The sequence below is a fragment of the Cyprinus carpio genome, chromosome B5, assembly GCF_018340385.1.
Source record: "Cyprinus carpio isolate SPL01 chromosome B5, ASM1834038v1, whole genome shotgun sequence".
NCBI classification, from domain to species: Eukaryota; Metazoa; Chordata; class Actinopteri; order Cypriniformes; family Cyprinidae; genus Cyprinus; species Cyprinus carpio.
Window position 1 is genome coordinate 2,394,487 of NC_056601.1, and position 20,454 is coordinate 2,414,940.

The window sequence follows — 20,454 nt, forward strand, 5'->3', positions numbered from 1 at the left end:
TCGATATCCAATTTTCCGTAAGCTCCTCCTGCCACAACGGCAGCTATAGCGCACGGACCCCTATATATCACAAAGCGTTAAGAGAAGAGAGGTGTCCGTGGGCACAGTGGTGATTTATGGGTCGTGTTTCCTCCCCTAAATAGAGGCTGGATGGAGGATCGGCTCAGATGGGCAACGGGCGGTGAACGCGAAAGCTATAAAACTGAGAATGTCTGTGTACAGAGGCTGAAGTTTCTCCACAGTAAATAACAAACCATCAATCAGATGCCTTTAGCACGGAGACATGTGATATTGGACGGGGATAGCGAATTTGTTATAATTGGTTGCAGTGAACGAAAGGGTTGTGTTTTATTAATGAACCCCCCGAGCTGTATAATGCGAATGATTTTGGGCCAAATCGTGATTTTAAGTTCCAGGAAGAGGCATATAAAAATGGCCTGATTAAAAATATCATTGCGAAGACGATCCAGCAGATTTGATTGTGGACATGGTGTGTCTTCAAAACTCTGTGCTCTGCCCAATTACTCTCACAACCACAAATGACCTCACCACACAGACTCCGGTTTAGGATGCGCTGAACCGAAACCCTCCAACAACAGGATCCGTCACTACAGTCCAGAGAGCAGCCTGACCAAAGCCCAATCAATAAAGCATCAGAAGGACCTAAGCCTGCATCATTCAACTAATCCAAGTAGATGCCCCACCTCAGCGCCGAAGCTGTAGCACATCGGGACAGAACGAGTAGCACAAGGCAGGACAGACTGTGAAAGCAGAGATTCCATCAAGCTCTGAACTGACTCTGAGTTTGCGTCATTGTAATTCTTGTGTAGAGTGACATGAAATAGATTTTTACACTACTGTTAAAGGGCACCTATTATGCCCCTTTTTACAAGATGTAATATTGGTCTTGGGTGTCCCCAGAATGTATTTGTGAAGTTTCAGCAAAAAATACCCCACAGTTAATTTATTATAACCATTTGAAAATGTCATTTTTGGGGCCTGTTTTAAAAAGAGCTGTTTTGGTGTGTACCACCTTAAATATAAATGAGCTGCATATCCCCGCCCTTGCCTTTGGATGAGGGCGTAACTTGCATACCTATGGCAATAAACAGTCGTTAGAAGCAGAATGGCTGAGAGTGAGAGACCCGCTGTTTTGTATGGCATTCAGCCGTACATGTTTGAACCGGAATCAGACCCAGATGATGAAGAGACTCCGTCAGAAGAAACACAATTGAGAATGGAGCAGGACGTCTCTGAATGGTTATTTGATACATTTATGTACTTATAGCGTTTTAATCGCGTCCCCTTTGCAATTATGGATGTGCTACACACACACACACACACTGTGATTACGTTCGCGCAATTTTTTGAAACTACAAACACAAATACTGTGATAACGTTTGCTAAGTACAAACGAAATTATATTTATGCGAGGGAACGGTTGCGTCATGTTGACATTACTTGTCGTACAGGTGCTTATGTGGCAAATGTGAGAAGATGGCTACAGAACCAGAAAATATATGCTGCAGGGAGATAGAACAGGTATTAATTTCTTTACATTTGTAATTGTTGCAAAAAATAATACGTGAAATAAAACTGTCTGACGCTATTTGTTGTATCAAAGGTTACAATATCTTTAAAAAAAAAAATTTTTTTAATATTTAATATTTTAAAATGCAATTCATTCCTGAGATGTCAAAGCTGAATTTTCAGAATCCTTACTCCAGAAATCCTTCAGAAATCATTTTAATATGCTAAGTTGGTGATACTGAGTCACTAAGATTTTTAATCACAATTGCTTAGAAAAGAAAGCGCACATACAACAAGTTCACAACAATCTGCATAATTTGAGGTATGATTAATGCCTGAAGCACATGTTGTTTAATATTAGGGGTTTTGAAAATAGGAATGCTTACCACTAATTAAGTTCTGAGGATAATGGTCTGCGTATGGCTCTGTCAATATGGATTTAACAGGAAACTCTCCTCCCATTTAAACAGTGGATGGAGTTCTAAAAATAGAACTCAATTAAGGCACATTAACACTTTAGGAACTATCGATACGTGCCTCTAATTATTTTATGTCACCACGTCTGGGTGATTCCAATGGCAGGCGATTCGATCCGGTGCAATTTGGGTTTTGGGGGTTATCGATCTTCAGAGAACCGGAACAGGAGGGTGTGAATGCCACTCCGGTAAGGCAGGTTGGTACAGAAAGAGGTCACAGTAAATGTCAGTGTAATTACAATGACAGGTCATTTTGTAGCTTTGTTTGAGAAACTATCCAATTATTCGCAACTTCAAACTTGGAAGCCGAAACTTGAATGGAAATAAACAGACTCTCAGGGGAGGCGGCAGTGTCACCTGATCCCCCACAATGCACTGTGTCTAAGTACATCACCGCTGGCTGTCATTATCAGTGCTGCGCACCTGCAATAAATGCAATGGCTTTCATCTCGTATTTAATACAAAGCTAAACAGCCATAAAATCAGGGAGGTCGCAAACATCTAGCCGCACGGTTCACCTCCAAGGCCTCGATGGCAGCTTGTAACTGACCGTAATTAAGCTTTGAAATACAAGCTTGTAAACGCGACCGTGCTGGTGAAATGTGCAGGTCACAGCAGAAAACAATTAACTCCCATACTGCGCTCACCCTTAAAGAAACTGAATAATTACAACAACAACAATCTACACACACACACATAATAGCAAGTAAGCAGAACCTGTGCCAAAAATCAGACTAATATGTCAACGCTTTGGCACGAGGCATCAAACGAAACTAACAATAAACATGAAAAATGACACATAATGGCTGGATAAACAAGTGGGAGGAGCTGCATGTGGTCATCAGCATAAAACTAAACACTCTTCTGACAGCTGTACGCACACTTCAAGTTAACCTCTAATTAGCAGATTCATTACATTTCTCCTCCTGTATCACACAGCTCACTTGAGCATGTCAGCATCCAATTAGGAGATGTCTTTCATAACCATTGTACGCGTCTGCGTTCCCGTCTCACAATTTCAAAGGCTTATTGTTGACAAGCGGAGCTGCTAAGTCCTGTGTCCCACATTTCTGCGGTTCAGTTGATTTCCTGTATGTGCTAATCAGTGTTGGGCAAACGTTAGCTACTGTTACATAAAAAGTAACTAATTATGGTATACAGAAAGAAATGTGACTTCTGCGCTGCCTTAGGCTTTCTCTTTTTTTTTGAACAGGAGTCTTACACCAGCGTTTGGTGTTGACTTTGTGTGCATACAATAACTATATCTCTTATAACCTTTAAATAAACCAACATTTCAACAACTCCATACAGCTTCATTACATTAATTTGTTAAATAAATGTAAAAGCTTTTCATTACTTTACACTATTATGCACTACATTCTTTACTATACATATTACTCTACCGTTCAGCATGTTTCGTTTTTCTTCCCATAAAGAAATTAACACTTTTATTCAGCAAGGAAGCATTAAATTGATCATAAGTAACAGTAAAGACATTTATAATGTTACTAAATATTTCAACTTCAAATAAATGCTGTTTTTATTTTTATATTCATCAAATAATCCAAAAAATGAGAGAGAAAAATATTATTTATCAAAACTTTTAAGATCATGTGATACTGAAGATTGGTGCAATGGCTGCTGAGAATTCAGCTTTAAAAAAAAAAACTATTTAAATATAAATATATAAAATATAGCAGTAATAATAGCAATAATAGTAATAATAATAAACAACTGACATGTTACTTTCCAAAAATGTCATTTTAAAAAATTATGTGATTAGGTAAGACTGGAGGCAATTCAGGGGACTGGAACAACTAAAAATCATTTGAAACTTTAACTGGGGGCACAGCAGGGAGACACTGATCAGTAATATTTCACACTGTCTAACGTTCACTTTTCATCTAACAAGCATGGACCTTTAACACACAAACACACACATCGCAATCAAAAACACTTCTGCCATCATCTCACTCTTTTCCTAAATGCGTACTATAGCTGATTAAATGAAAATATGTATATACAAACATTTTAAATATAATTAACATCTAAAACCCTTCTAAAAGACATCATCTGTGCTTTTTTCTGCTCTTCGCTTCTCTTTCTAGTTTCCCATTGATAAGCTGTGAGAGGTAAATTGGTGAAGGCACTTAGCGGCGATTTAATGCAAACCCATTAAACACACGAAGGGAGAGCGGACACTCGGGTCCCCGCCGAGCAAGACACCTCACGCAAATTCAACTTTAAATGCTTTACCTCTCGCAGGCCTGAGAAAGTCAGACATAAAGAAGTGAGGCAAACAGCAAAACAGTAGTTCACAGGGTACAAAAACAACGTACACATACCATTAGCATCAGCGGGATATGGAGTGATAGTCGAGCGTTTTATTTTTTTTTAAGATGATTCACTAATACAACCTACTTTTGTTCTCCCGACAAGCCTTATCAAGCAAAACATTGAAGAACTCTGCCCTGGCTTTTTGGATTTATGTGCGGAATACAAATACGAACAGGCAGCGATATCTAGCAAATCATTCTCTCCGTCTGAGTTTCTCTCTCACGGACACGCACACAATTCCATTTCACCGAGCCAAATTGCTGTGCAATGGCCCTGCTTTGAAGGAGAGCGCTCGGAAAGCTCTAGAGGTGAAGAGCTCAGAGGTGGGAGAGGAAAGGAGAATGAGAGAGAAGTAGAAGTAGAAAATGTCTTGGCAGGTCTTGGCAGCTCTGGCACTGAGACTGATAGATCAGATGTAATTGACAATTAGCTTCACGACACTCTGAATTACAGGCCCTCTAATAGGGCCAGAAACACGGGAAACCTTTCTCCAAACCGTTTTTGTGCCGTCTATGTGTGTGTGTGTGAGCCTCATGACCCTCTGGTGTGTAATGATTCCACTAACCACGCTGTAATATCCAGGTGAGTCAGTATTGTGTGTGTGTGTGTGTGTGTGTTTGCTCTCTGCTGCAACTCCTTTCTCTGACACACAGAATAAGCGTGTGCTCTTTTCTTAACGGTGTGACTCTTGGCTCCATTTCTTTGCCTTTTGAAGAATTTGCCACTAAGAGCTTATAAAATTTGCGAGTGTGTGTGTATCTGTGCCCTACATTTATTCATCTCATCCTTACACACTCACTGGACCTTCAGATGAGTCCTTAGTAAAGAAATCAGCATCTTATCCAAAAAATATCAGAACAACGCACTGGACAAATAATGGTGTGCATTTCCCCTAGATTTGGTGACTTTTTGTCATAGCAATGAAGACCTGTAAAGACCAGTAAAAAGTAATATTTTTAAAATACATTTATTTCTTATTAAGTATAGTTTAAATCTATTAACATATTTATTGGCATATCGCTCAAGACTTACTGATATAAAAATCATAATTAAACTTTATTTGGAGTAATACTTGTTATAGGTCAACCGATATGGGTTTTTCACTGGCCGATGCCGATGTTTAGAAATCAGGGGAGCCGATGGCCGATATGATGCTGATTTTTTTTTGGCCGATTTTCTTTTTTTTATAATTTTTCTTCATCTCATAAAAGTGAGTTTGAGTAAATGATTATTGCAGGGTACAAGATAGTAATAGTAGCCTAATTCAGAGTAATAATGCATGGCTCAAAACTTAAGCACCTTCTCAAATCAGTTCTGAAGCATGCTTTTTGTTTATGTTTGCTGACAGAGATCAGTGTTTCCCACAGACTTGCAAACGCAAATTCATTCTCTGCCAGCAGGAGGCGCCTTTTGGAAAATTTATTTGTGGCGGTCCGTTTTGACAAGTTACTTGTTAGTGGGAAAAAATGGCAGTTATTTGTAGCTTCATCCATCGTTGTGTAATTAAGGGTTTTAAACTGGATTTTTGACGTCTGTGCGTCTCTCTCTACAAACAATTAATTAGACTCTCTCTCGCTCTCTCTCTCTATGTGTGTGGGTTTGTGTGCATCAAGTCAAGTCAAGTCACCTTTATTTATATAGCGCTTTAAACAAAAAAGATTGTGTCAAAGCAACTGAACAACATTAATTAGGCATCAATTAAAGCAGTGCATTAATAAAGAACAGTGATTTAACTGACTTTGAACTGCCTGTTCATTAAACGGTTTTACGGCATACCTGTCAGCCAAATCAAAGAATCCAGTATTCAGACAGACAATAGAATAATTTATAAATAATGTAAATAAATTATTTTATTGTCTACTAATTACCAAAAATCATCTCTCTAACTCAGTGTATTCAAATTGCCCGCTAAGGTAAACTTCCTGGAACTATTTGAGGTCTACGTGAATCACGTGATGATCGAGCGTTTCGAACTTCTGTTGTCGCTACTCTCTCTTTCTATGGCTCTGGGCTGTCCCATCTCTTTAGTCAGTTCAGATATTGAATCAAGAAATTAAAATCATACAGCAATGGCATAATTTTGAAACAACTGAAAAAATCTTATACAAAATTTCAGTAAATTTAAAACGTAATTAAAAAAAAATCAATAAACCACAAAGGAACTGGCATTATTCAACTTCATATATGATAAGATTATTTTACACAAACTTCAGCATTAACTGCATTCATCAAGATTAATGAATATATTAATTTAGATTTAATTTATACTAATAAAGTGTATAATATAACAATATTGAATAAGGTCTCAAGACGTGTTTTTTGAAAGTTGAACGCACTAACATGAGTGCTGCATTTCACGCATGAGACGATGCAAAAGACACAAGACACAAGTACAATGCTCAAACACATCTGTTAAGCATGTTTACATAGAAAAATAATGGAAAGGTAGCGCAATGGAAAGGAAAATCCCATTCTGTGTGAATGACCCCTAAGTCATCTTTTTCATGGGAAGTGCCTTACACTGCCAGGAGTGGGTGAAAAAAAAAGCAATTAAGAAATGAAAAGTGAAAAATAGCAAATAACAAAAGTCTTTTAAAAAGAATCATGGACTGACAATTATCATTATTGTCCTTCAATAAACTATCTACCAGTCGGGAACGATCAGAACGGCTTTCCCTATAAATGCCTTCCTATAGATTTCTCTGCAGTATTTTTGACATGCTGAAGAATCGTCCTTTTCCAAAAAGAAACCTACCTATTTCTTCATTTGATTACTTTGTTTTGCTCGTACCTTAGCTATCGATTGCATTTAGTTCCTGATGGGCTATATTTTATTTCGTTTTTATGTTGCTGATTGTATTTACAGCATAAAACGGCCTCTGAAGAGGGGGTGATAAATCTAAGTTGGCAAGGCAACAATGAATAGAACAGTGATCAAAGCCCTCGGTGGACTGTGTGCCTCCGTTAGGCCTGTTAGGGACTCCGGTCCCTGGAGTCGCTGTCTTCTTGGCCCTCGGAATACAACGCTCTGTCTTATTCAGAAACACAAAGGGAGAGTCGGACTATTAAACACACCGGAAAAAATGCAAAACATCACCATTTAGGCTCTCGTTTTAGGACTTTCTTTTTCCGATGCCACTGTTCCCTCCACTCTTTCTTTGACCTGTGGGAAACATCCATTCATCATACCGTATTATTAAAACTAGGCATGGCAGCTCCATGTACCGCCTGTGATAAATATAGACAAGACTGCTCTCTCTCTCTCACTCGCTCCCTAACTCTCTCTTTCTTCCTCTCTCCTCCACCTTCCTCGGCTTCCTCAAAGTAAGCTAATGAGGAGAACGAACAGAGATTCTGTATAGCGACATGAATACGGCGTGAGTGTTTGAAAAAACTTGAAGAAGATGGCACATGAAGGTATGGTTGAGAAATGAAAGGTAATGGGCCAAATGAACTGCTTCAGGCGGGACAATGTTTAAATTTCCTGTCTTTAATTACATTATAAGCACCAGTCCCAGTAGGTGCGGTTGCAGCTTCAGGCCCCTCTTTCTGCTGTTTCATCCAAGGATGCAAGGAAGGCAGTGTGATGAGAAAATAATCAACATTACAAAAATAAAACCAAAAAATATTAAATAGTGTGTAAACCACTCATTCTTCTTAAGTCACCAAGAGCAACACCAGTGGATAATGTTTCAGAGAGAGGCTCTAAAGCATGACCTAAATGTAATTTGGGGTAATGGCGAAATATGTGAGAGGATGCCTATATATCGCTTGTGATTGGCTGATTAACTTGTCAGTAAGACAACTTGTCAAGTTTCTACAAATCTGCCTGATTGGGTCAAATTGAAGGAAACAGATGGACTAAGTACCAACTCACCATTTAGGTGGCAGCTGTCATTAATTTAGGATGCACTTCCATCTCTCCAAACTTTATGGCACCAGCAGAGCTTACCAAGCGTTTGTTCATTAATGGTCCAAAAAAAAGATATTACTATGAATAGCTGAATACATATAACAGATGCGTAAAACATGCATGCTACTGTATTATTGTAGTTATTTTGCAATATAAAAATATTTAAAAATGCAGGACAGGACTTGATATTAACAAAAAAACATGTAATATACTGGAATATAATAACCATGCATAGTATATATTATGTTCTAACTGATTTCTTTTATATAAAATATCTGTAATAACAATAAATAAGCAGTTTAACAATAAAAAAGTTTAACAATAAAAAGCTAAATAAATGTTAGAAATAGAAATTATAAAATAATAATAAATACAAATATTAATAATAACAATAACAATTAAACATGGAATATAACAACTCTGTACCCTAACAGAAAATGGTCTGAAAAGCAGTTTTTATAAGCATTATTTCTAGAATTATATGATGTATAAATACACCTGGAACTCCCATACAAGCTATTTAACTAATTATTAACACAGGTCTTTCAATTTTGCTCATAAAGGCAAAAGCAAAAAAACAAAAAAACAACAAAAAAAATCTGAATAATTTTTCTCAACATAGTAATATAAAACATGTTATTTATTCATACTATTATACATGTAGAGTCATGTAGAAGAAAATGTGTAGGAGTCTTGAAAAACAATATTCCTTAACTCTTTCCTTACTTATATTCACGTGTTGATAAAAAAAGAATGCTTTAAGCTAGAATAAAATTGATTTTTTTTTTTTTTTTTTTGAAGTAGAGGCACTGATCTTTATTTTGGTGTATTGCATATTCAAATATTCATACAGCAAAATATACTGGAGGCCATCAAATTTTAGTGAAAATCATCTAAATCACTGGCAGTGGCTGGCAACTTTTTAAAAAAATGCTGGTGGGGAAAGAGTTAATTTAAATACTGTATTTTCTATTAATGCTGTCAGCATTGCTTCTGAAAGGTTAAAAAATATATGTTGCAACATTGCTGGGATATGATTTTTTTTATATAGTACAAGGTAAAAGTTTGTCCCAATGTACCATATGAAAACTGTATAAATATCAAATGAAAATGAACCACAAATTTACATTCTGAAAAGCCCAAACACACAGAAAGATGTCTACTCTACTGCCCTAATTCATCATGAAACACTTCGATCCCCTCTCAGTCGCTCATGCTGTGATTGTCCTCATATCCTTCCATCCATCTCCAGTGCTATAACTCATTAATCATTTACACAACATGAAACAGTAATCGAAATAAACCACAATACTGCATAAACAATTCATTTAAAGTCTCCTCTTTACCCATCTCTCCATAGCAACGGCTCATCGCCGTGCAAATTTGTGATTTCAAATACAGTCGCTATTAAGCATGGCACTCTCTCTCTTGCTATCTTTCCCTAATGTAAACAAGCGCAGGCAGACTGGTATTAAGCGGCGCAGCTGAAAGCCCCGCCCCTCTCGTAGCTACACGGCCCGCTGGGTATTTCAGCAACTCATTGGAATCTTCAAACAACAAAGATAAACAAGTGTTCCAATTAAGATTTAATTACTGCTCAGACACTCAACTGCTTCTGCTCACTCCGCTGGGAACAACTCAAACGGTGAGGAAACACACACACACACACACACACACATGCGCGCGCACGAGGAGCAAGAACGATAAGATAGAGGGGTCACATACAGAACACATATAGAGGAAAAGGTGAGTTTGAAGGTAGAAGGTACGAGAGAGAGAGAGAGAGAGAGAGAGAGAGAGAGAGAGAGAGAGCGAGAGAGCGCGATGGAAAAAAGCTAAGAAAATGGCCTGGAGGTATCACCGTCTGGGGCTTAAAACACTCTAACAAGCCCAAAGCAGAATTACACAGCACCTCAGATGTAAGGAAAGAGCCACACTGATCCAATTTATAACTGGCTTTCAACACCAAAGAGAGGAGAGGGGTGAAATAGCCTCTTTCAGTACATACTCATTGTGGGTAAAATAGTGTCTACACAGCGAGGCAAATTACTGCTAATAGGTCGTATCTCTACTGGAACTCGCCGAGTTCTAAAAGCTACTCTGAGCACAAATATGTCCTGTAAAGAGTTTATTTATGGGGTAAATACACACAGGATGGGTTTGAAAGTGAGTTTTTGATGTAGAAATTAAATTACATTTGTGGTACAGTTTAATACTTACCACTGATGTATAAACTCAATCTTCTACAAAAACATTACTAACCGTCATCTTTTCTCCTCCTTTTACTTATCGTTTTTTCACCCTTTTGCGTGTGGCTTGTGTGTGTGTGTGTGTGTGTGTGTGTGTGTGTGTGTGTGTGTGTGTTTCGTTAATGAACAGTGTTGGGCCACATCCACAGGAAGTCCAGGACTCCAGCATGGGCCTTCTTTCATCATCTGACCTTTTCTGCCTGGAAGTCTCTGGTGTCAGGTGTCTCTGTCTTTCTTTGCTGACAGGTTCTCACTGACTTCTCACTGACAAGCTCTTACTTTAAAAGGTTTGGACTGGATGTCACTGCGGACATGTAGTATAGATTAAAGATGAAGATGATGAGAAAAAAGAAAGCTATATAAAACAAAAACACTTTTTTTTTTTTTTTTTTTCTGTAGATAATATATCTATATCTATATATATATATATATATATATATATATATATATATATATATAATTTTCTGTGAATTTATATTTTTTATCTTTTCAATTATATGCATATGTTTTTGAAACAAGTCTCTCATGCTCTTATGGTCATCAATGCTGCATTTATTTTTTTCAAAAAATAGTAAAAACATCAATATTGTTTCACCTGATATTTTTAGGAATCATTCTAATATGCTAATTGGTGCTCAATAAACATTTCTTTTCATCATCGATTATCCAGATCTTCTGGATTCATTTATGATTAGAAAGTTCAAAATGCCAGAATTTATTTGGAATAGAATACTTTTTTGTAACAATATATAGACTTTACCATCACTTTTAATCAATTTAATGCATGCTTGCTGAATAAAAGTATTAATTTCTTTTCAAACAAATATAGTGTGTGTAAAGAAAAAATGTAGAAAAATACAAAAAAAGGATGCGTTATAAAAATACTCTCTATCATCCCGCTTCAGTCTCTATGACTTCCCCCCACAGAGGAAACAGCCATTCAACACTGTGAGAGGCTCCATGGCGAGAGCGAGCTGATGGGTGTGTGCTGGAATCATGTACCCCAGCAGGAGAGCCCGGATTGGGGCTGTGAGAGTCACCTCTCCCCCCTGCTGGAGGCACATGTCTCATGGAGCTGCTAACAGCGGGGGAAGAGCACATGACCTGACCTATCAGAAGGTCAAATATGAAAAAAATAAATAAATAAATAAAGGTGTCTGGCTTGTGGCCTAGTGTTTAGCACAAGTGTTGATGTGGGAGACCCACATCATATCCTGATCCTCTTCTTCTCTCATTTTCTCATTACAATTTCCTGTCAACTAAATAATATCTTGTCAATAACAATTACCAAAATGTAAGTACATAATATTAAAACAAAACAGATGAGGATACATTAAAACTTTCTAATCTGTAGATAAAATGGTCAAAAAAGTGAGCATTTTACTAAGAAAATTCCTCACACCAAACATCTCTCTTGCTCTTCATCTTCACTATTGACTGCACATGCTGTGTTTTACAAAGCAGAGAGATAGCTGCTGCGGTCTATTTGCTATTTGCATTCTTTGCGTCCTATGTTTCTGACATGACAAAGTATTGTTATTCATATCATTCTGAACCACAGGAGGCTGCATGTCTGGAAGACTGAAAGACTTAAAGACTTAAATCCCTAAAGAGATGAATCCCTACCTGTCTAAAACACAGCTCAGGTGGATGATCTTCATACAGTTTCATCAAATGCAAACCTACCTGCCCCTAAACGGCAAATAAAACAAAAAAATATTGTGGCTGGTTGCTGTACATGTCAGTTGGTGTAAATGGGTAATACTTGTCCAAAAGTGGACTGGACAGTACACATAAAGTCCAAAGTCTGGTCCTGTGACTAACAGGTGCTTCAGTTTCATTAAATGGAAACTCCAGCTAGAAATAATGTGACTTAAAAAAAAATAATAATAATAAAATACACACTATATTGTAGGTTTGACATGAAACTTACGTACTCTCATAAAATACTCTGAGAATTACAGTTTCCTTAAATGGGAATTCTGGCTACTTAATGTGAAATGATTAAAAAAAAAAAGTTACAAATAAAATAAAATAAAATATAAATATAAAATAAAAAGGAGGTTTGTTCAACTGACAAGACAAAACAAGACAAAGCAATTTCAAGTTTGAGTGCTTTTAGATCAAAGGTAATATGTGCATTTGTTTTGATATTAAAATACTTTCCATTATTCCACTTTAAAGGGGACTACAGTCATTAAATGAAATCTGCATATTATCTCAATGTATCACTGAAATGTCCAAGATTATAATCTATAAATTAAAAAAATATATAAAATGAAATAAACAGGGGACGGGAATGAACACACAAGGTTAGGTGCTAGAAAACCCTGAGGTTGAGGTTGTGTGAGCGTGCGCTCTCACCTCCGGGATGGGTACGATACCCTGTAGGTCCCTCTGGATGATGTAGATGGTGGAGATGACTTCAGCAGACGCTCCAGTGGAGGGATACTCTATCTGCCAGCGGATGGATTGCGATGACCGCAGGTTGATGAAATTGTCAATCTCAAAGTCCACCCACATGATCTCATAGAAGGAACCATCAAGTCTGTTGAGAAAAAGAGAAAGACAGATGTTGGATGAGGGGGAGAGAGAGGGAGACACTCCAAGATCAAGGAAGATCAAGGGCTTTAGTACAACTGTAGCTGAGAGCCAGATGTCTATTTTGATGTCTATTGACACATCCTCCAGGATAGCAGGGGGAAGTACTGCCTTTGGCCTCATACAAAAGTTAGAATAAAAAATTCTGTGACTATGTGATGATTTGAAAAAGCGCTTACAACAAAGGAGCCTTTCAAGATATGCTCTCCTTTACAGGTGAGCGGTAATAATAAAGTTAAAAATAAGGAAATAATAAATAAAGATATTAAAATGTTTGCGTAACAGGTGATAATTAATATTTTAGGATTTGCTTACTTATAATGAAAATGTTTATTAAATATAATTAAATTATATAAAAAAAATAATTCATGAACAAATACAAAATTCTATGTAATATTAACCATTCTCAACATTTAAAACATGTAACACACAAAATTTCAGTCACATTACTGAATACACTTTAACAAATCAATCCAGGCAATGAATAATTAGTATCTTCATCATGTATAGACTCTTAATTACTGTGTGAGCTTCACTGAAACAGCTTGTACTTAATGCACATAAAATATTTCAAAAGATATTAACAATTCGAAGGGTTTACTCTCTGTAATCACATCCGCAGAATGAACTCAAGGGACTGATCTGCAGAGGAAATTAGAGCAACAAAAACCCATTAAAGAAGGTTTATTGTGTGAAACAGTAACAGCCAGAAGACAATGCATCTTAATACAATTAATGAATAACTTGGGGTCTGTGCATTAGTGTCACAAATGGAGAACGAGGGATAAAAAGCACTTAAAGCACTGTAGAATCACGTAACCATACAGTTTCTGTCTCAAACGGCAAGCACAGATCGTTACCGGCATGTATTCACAAAACCTGCGATCCAGCTCTTGCTTTTTTTAGTTTAGTTTAGTTTTTTTAAATATGCATCATATTTGTCATTCTGTCATTCTGCGGGTCAGCATGCACAGGTTTTTACCAGAATGCCAGAAACAAAGTCATGTTTACAAGTTATGTTCACAAGTTTTATTTATGGCACTTAGTAGCAAGCACACAGGATATTCCCAAACACTTATTTAATGCCTGCTGAATTATCTGTATTTATTACTTCTGATCACCGACTACACACCCCTAAACAACACATAAAACACAGCTTTTAATCATGTTACGTGACGATCAGACAGTGGCCAGCTCTTGGCTGAACACACTACAAACTAGAGCAAACTTTATGCCGCGAGTGAAAAGTCTTGCTCTGTGATGCACACATACAACACAAACACACGCAGCTTCAAGACTGATGTGAAGCAGCAAAAAAAGTAAGTAAAAACCCTCCCTGATTCCTTCCTCGCCTCTTTCTTCTGAATGAACGCGCACAGTTAGAGCACGACCTCTCTAAATGCTCTGAGTTGACCTTTGACCTCAGATCATCAGAGGCCAAATACCCTCCCCCCCCCCTCCATCCTTGTTATGACACACCCGAAATGAGTTCAATTACACTCGCCCAATCGGCCGCTTGATGGATGTGCTGCTGTCTGACCCCTTCCTCCTTCAAAAAGAATGTTCTGGAAGCAGTAAATGAATCAATAAACCAACAGACAATACTTTATTGCAGAGATGGCATACGTCTTCGGGGAGCGGGATAGAGAAGGAGGGGGCGGCCAGTCAGAAAACGAGAGATAAATAATGTTATGGAGAACGAGAGCGAGGAAAAAAGAATCAGTTACAGTCCCTCTCTGTCTCTTCTGGAAGCGCAATGTCATTTCTCTGAATAGCAGGAGCATTTTGTCATTATTCACTTCAGAATTTGAGTCAGACAGCGATCTTGCCCAAACACTCGGCTGCGCCCAACAACGAGCCCCAAACATGCAAACCACACGCAGCCTCGTGCAATTATACGCTAAAACACAAATGCACCGAAAACAGGACTTTCAGCGGCGTTAAGAGGATTAGTTATGTAGACGCAGATGAGAAGTAGAGAGGACAGCAAAGTTATTCTGTATTCGAGGAAAGCTGTTAAGCATTACGAACGACTGGATAATAAGTGGGACGAAAGAGAGTACGACAAAGGAGCGATGCATCGTGGGAATTCTGAATTTCTTTTAAAGGCAGAGTTCACTCAAAATTTTTTGTACCTCTTAAATCTCATTTGTGCTTCTTCATATTAAAAGTCATAATCAGTTACGAGACATGCAATTACTGACAACAAAAATTTAAATGGCAAGTTTAAATGTGCATAATTTTCTATCAATCGATTTACTGAAAAAATCAGAATGATTCATTAACAAATCAGCAGTGTTGGGGAAAGTTACTTTTAAAAGTAATGCATTACAATATTGCGTTACTCCCCAAAAAAGTAACTAATTACGTTACTTAGTTACTTTTTATGGAAAGTAATGCATTACGTTACTTTTGCGTTACTTTTTAAATATGAGCAGGGCTTGATTGTTTTTAATATAAGAAGTTCTATTTATAGCAAATGTTAAAGCCTTTTCACACCAAAAAGTGTAATGAATAAACCTCAGGATGAAGGGAAAGTAAATTCATGTCTGTACAGTAGAACACAGGAGAAGAAGATTCAACACTCTTCGGCAATAAAAAAACAATGAAGCACAATTGTTAGTTTATCTAAAGTCATTTTTGCTCATTAGTATGGTTGAACTGGATCATCAAAGGTCAGCAGCAAAGACACTAGTTAATAAAATGGGATTAGATACATTTGTGTTATTTAACATTTAATTATTGCAGGTTTTGTGTCATATTCTAAGTTTGCATTTCACTGTTTTAATTAATTTTGATGAATACTAACTCTAAATTTTTTTTGAGAAGGATGAATTAATGCATTCACATTTAGTCTAGAACTACATCATGTTCACACAGCGCACACAACGCCTCTGTACTCTGATTTCTCCCAATATGGGGACAGGAGACTTGTCAGTCAATAAATGAAAAAACAAAGAAACTGGCGTTACTTTTTTGAAAAAGTAACTCAGATATTTCCTTGTAAATTAAAAAAGTAATGCATTACTTTACTAGTTACTTGAAAAAAGTAATCTGATTACGTAACTCGAGTTACTTGTAATGCGTTACCCCCAACACTGCAAATCAGACATCAGGACTGTCACGAATACACTGATAAAACCTGGTCTAGAAATATTTCAACTCAGAAACCGGGTTATTATAGTTATCTAAAACCATTACAAACACATTTTTGTTACTCAAGTAAATAACTGTTAACTGAAATAAAATATAAAGCTCACTTTATTTCCTACATTTCTCATTTTCATTTAGTTTATCTTGACGTACTAAAATAACTAAAACTGTAACTAAAAACTAATAAATAAATATAAATTATATGTAAAATTAGAAAAACTATAACAAATCTAAAATGAAAATTAACAAAGCACAAATTAAAAAAAATCCAATAAAAGTGAATTAATGAATTGAGAGAAATTTAGAAGTAAAAAGACTGAAATTTTTTTGTAAAAAGTAAAATTTACAACTTCAAAAAAAATATTTTTACAGTTTACCTCAAAGAGAGTCGATGTCATATTTTTAAAAGAGTAACAACTTAAATTTTGGTATTGTTCTCGCACAAAGCAAATGTATGCCTTAAGATGGCTTGACAAATTTAGTGCATTAGTTTTATAATACTTTAATGATAGGTTTCACATTGTTTTTGGAGCTTGAAAAATAATCCATTGCAATGCCATGGAAAGAAAACGGAAAACATGACCTATAGGATGTCATACAGTGACAAGATGGTAATGATGACAGAACTTTAATTTTGCGTGAAATTTCCTTTAAGAGAAGAGTATAATGAAATGTATTACCATGAACAACTGCCCAAAGAGCAAACAGTGAAAATAACTCTTCCGAAACCAATGACCAATAACATAACCCCTTGCAAATGTAATTAGCGTTGCATCTTTGCGTTTTTAAGCGCATGTGATCATGTGTATACTCTCACCCCCTCAGAAACCCTAATGCAATTGAGCAATTATCTTTACTTCAAGTAAATTTGGAGTCAAATGGGGGAAAAGCACAGGCACCAGGACATCGGAGTCAAAACACAAACCTTCAGTCGAGATTTTTCACTCGCTCTCTCAGCCATAATTCATTTTAAGCAGAGGGAAGAAGAGAGAAAGAGGAGTCTCATTGTCCCCAGCTGTATTAATTAGCCATCATTGATTAGTTCAGGGCTTGTGGCCGCCACAGATGCCGAAAAGGCAGGAGTGTTTATCTTATCGTGGGTCAGAAACCGAGAGCAGCTGAGAGGCAGACTCACACCCATTCATCACTCGCTTGTTGTTTAACCTTTGTTGAGAAAGTCGTGTTTTAAAGTGCTGGACAGAAGCAAAGGGAACGGAGAAGTGCAGACAGCCGTTTGTCATCCGTGACGGGTTCACTCAGGTAAACGTGTACTTCAGGACACTGCTTGAGAGACTTCCTCCGCAGGTGTCCGGGAACAGCGAGCCAAGGGCTTTCAGTTGTCACATCACCTCTAATTAATCTGCCACTGGACTGTTTTCTGGAGTTAGGACACAATCGGAAAACATTCTGCTCGAAGAGATTAAAGTTGTGGCAGATCTTTTCTTCAGTGAAAAAATATTGTGAAACATATTTGGATGTGGACTTGGTTCTATCCACTGGTCGCCATCAGAGAGAAGCCTCGTTTCACTGGAAGTTGAAGCTTGACATTTTAGTTAAAAAATATGAAAGTAAAAAAAAATATTTTTAAAATCAAGCATGAATGGATGAATCCTTTGTAATAAGATCAATAACATACATTTACAAAATAGATTTATTTAATGCCGACTTTAAATTGATAGATTATCATGATCAATTACTCAATGTATTGAACAACAATGCAGTTAAACATATTTTACATTTTATTGAGAACGTGTGTGCTATAAATGAGCACTGCCTCACTGTGCAAAAGTAGCTGCCATGAAGTAGTTATCCTATACAGATAAGTTGCATCTGAAATCACATACTGTCTAGTAGGCACTAGATTTGCTTTGAAATGAAATTGAAATTTTTAAAATTGAAATTTGGTTATATACATGTAAATGTAAGATTTTTTTAAGAGCAAAAAATAACTTTTTACTTTTTAATTCATTTTTACAAAAAAAGAGTCTCCCCTATAATTCAAAGTAAAAACAAGTTTTCATTCCTTCTTTTTTTAAGAACAAATACACTTAATTTTGTCTCAAGATTTCATGTTCCATTTGCATTTCAAGTAAATGCATCTTGATTTAAACATGTTTAGATTAGTGCTGTCAAATGATTAATCGCAGTGCTGTCAAATGATTTTTTTTATACAGTATTTGTGTTTTTACTTTGTATATTTGTTTTTTATTTATAAATACAAACACATGCATGTATATATTTTAGAAAAATATGTTATGTTTATATATTAAATATATTTATATATAATATAAAATATAAGAATATAAATATATAAATGTATATACATGTAAATATTTTCAAAATATATACTGTATGTATGTGTATTTATATATACAATAAATAAACACAGTACACATAAATATATTATGTAAGCAAAAACTTTTATTTTGGATATATAGTTTAGATATTTGTATAGATACTGAGTATGTAAATTTATTTATTTATTTATTGTTTTATTTATTTATCTTTAGTATTATTATTATTATTTGTTTATTATTTGCCTCTTAAATTTATGTATTTAAATAAATAATTTAATTATTATTATTTTTATTTTTTTTGCAGTGCAGTGCATGCATTGCATTTAATTTAACATTTAATGCCATGACATTATGAATTTAAGAATTTCAACTGTGATTTAAGAGCTTTTTGCAACCCCCAGAAACCCTTGATAGACACTGGAATGAGACCACATTGAAAAACTTTTGATTCAAAATCGAATTTCAGCTTGTAAACTTGTACTATACTCAAAGTTTAAAAGATCTTTAAGAAATAAAAAAGGTAAAAAAAAAAAAAAAAACTAAAAGTAATAATTTAGGTTACTAATTGCTTCTGCTATTCAAGCAATAGTGACAAAATACCGAATACTGAAAAAGTTTTTGTTAATTTTTTCCATTCATCTTTCCATTCAACATTTTATGAACATAAAATAATCTGTAAAGTAAACATCTACAGCAAATAAGAAAAAGGAAGCATTTATAGAAGCATAATAGAAGCATTTACGATAGCGGTCTCACACACAAGCGTCTGAATGTACGCCTATGTGGTCTTGTTCCCATGCAGCAGTGAGACAGGTCGTTCAGAGCCATCTTTGTCTTGGCTCAGGCTCAAGTTCAGCCCAGCACTGAGGAACAATCACTTCACAGAAGTTTGTTGAGCTAAATATAGTGCCAGACACTGACCTAATTGCTATTTTACCATGCACAAGTGAGGCAGGTTAGAGAATCAGTATTCAAAAAGAGAGAGAGAGAGTGTGTGTGTGTGTGGGAGAGAAAGAGAGAGAGAGAGACAGAGAGAGCGATTGGAAGAAGAACAATGTCATATCCTCGTTACTGACCGCTGGCTACCATCCAGAACTAAAGCTGTCATGGGACAAAGAACGAGAGGATAAAAACAGCGAGCATGAAAGAGAGAGAGAAAGAGAGGAAGGCAGCGGAATGTGTCGGAGATTCTCGGTTGCTGTGGTGTTCTAGTATGTAGCAGACGGCAACTGAGGTGACAGACGAGTGGAGCACAGTGGTCTGACGCTAAACCACGCGGAGGTCCGTTCGGCTACAATGCCTTATCGTACACACCACACAATAGCATACAAGTGTGTGTGAGTGTGTGTGGCCTCGCCAACAGAGCCAAGAGAGTCTTCACACTCTATAGAGCCCAAAAGAGACAGAAATGTCATGCTAGCGATCCTTCTCTTTCTTCTCTCACCTTCGTTCTCCCTCTCTTCACCTCTCTGCTCTGTCTAGAACACAATGCCTCTTTCGACGCTGTCATTTCCCCACCGAGATCCTCTGCAGTATTTAGGTCATAGTGAATTTGAATGCAGCCTCGTAAAGCGTATTCACTCCACAATAACCCCCCTGACTGCTCAAGAGGGTTCACAGGCAGGGCTCGGTCTGTACTGGAAAACACCAGAAGTTCCATTAAATTACAATCAAGCCCATTAACTGTGAGAGTGCAAGTATATTTGGATGGATGTGATGACAAAGGAAATATATTTCTAGAGGCAAAGGCTGTATATTAGCTGAGGCAAGGCGGATCGTTGAATGATTTTTCCAAGTTTGGTGTTTTTTCAGCAGACTGCTCCATCTCCACCAATCACAGACCAGCATAAACTACAAAGATGGATTATGGTTCTGCACAGCATCCTTTGAGACACCTA

At 36.6% G+C, this 20,454-nt stretch overlaps 1 protein-coding gene across 2 annotated transcripts in view; it reads right to left on the reverse strand.

Annotated features, from left to right (window-relative positions):
• The window catches only part of LOC109102714 (transmembrane protein 132C-like), a 190,553-nt gene that overhangs the window by 34,264 nt on the left and 135,835 nt on the right, over positions 1-20,454 (reverse strand). For both annotated transcript variants that reach the window (XM_042723570.1, XM_042723571.1), the window contains exon 4: positions 12,870-13,053. In XM_042723570.1, the coding sequence (XP_042579504.1) occupies positions 12,870-13,053 (184 nt within the window). The remainder of the gene's footprint in view (positions 1-12,869; positions 13,054-20,454) is intronic.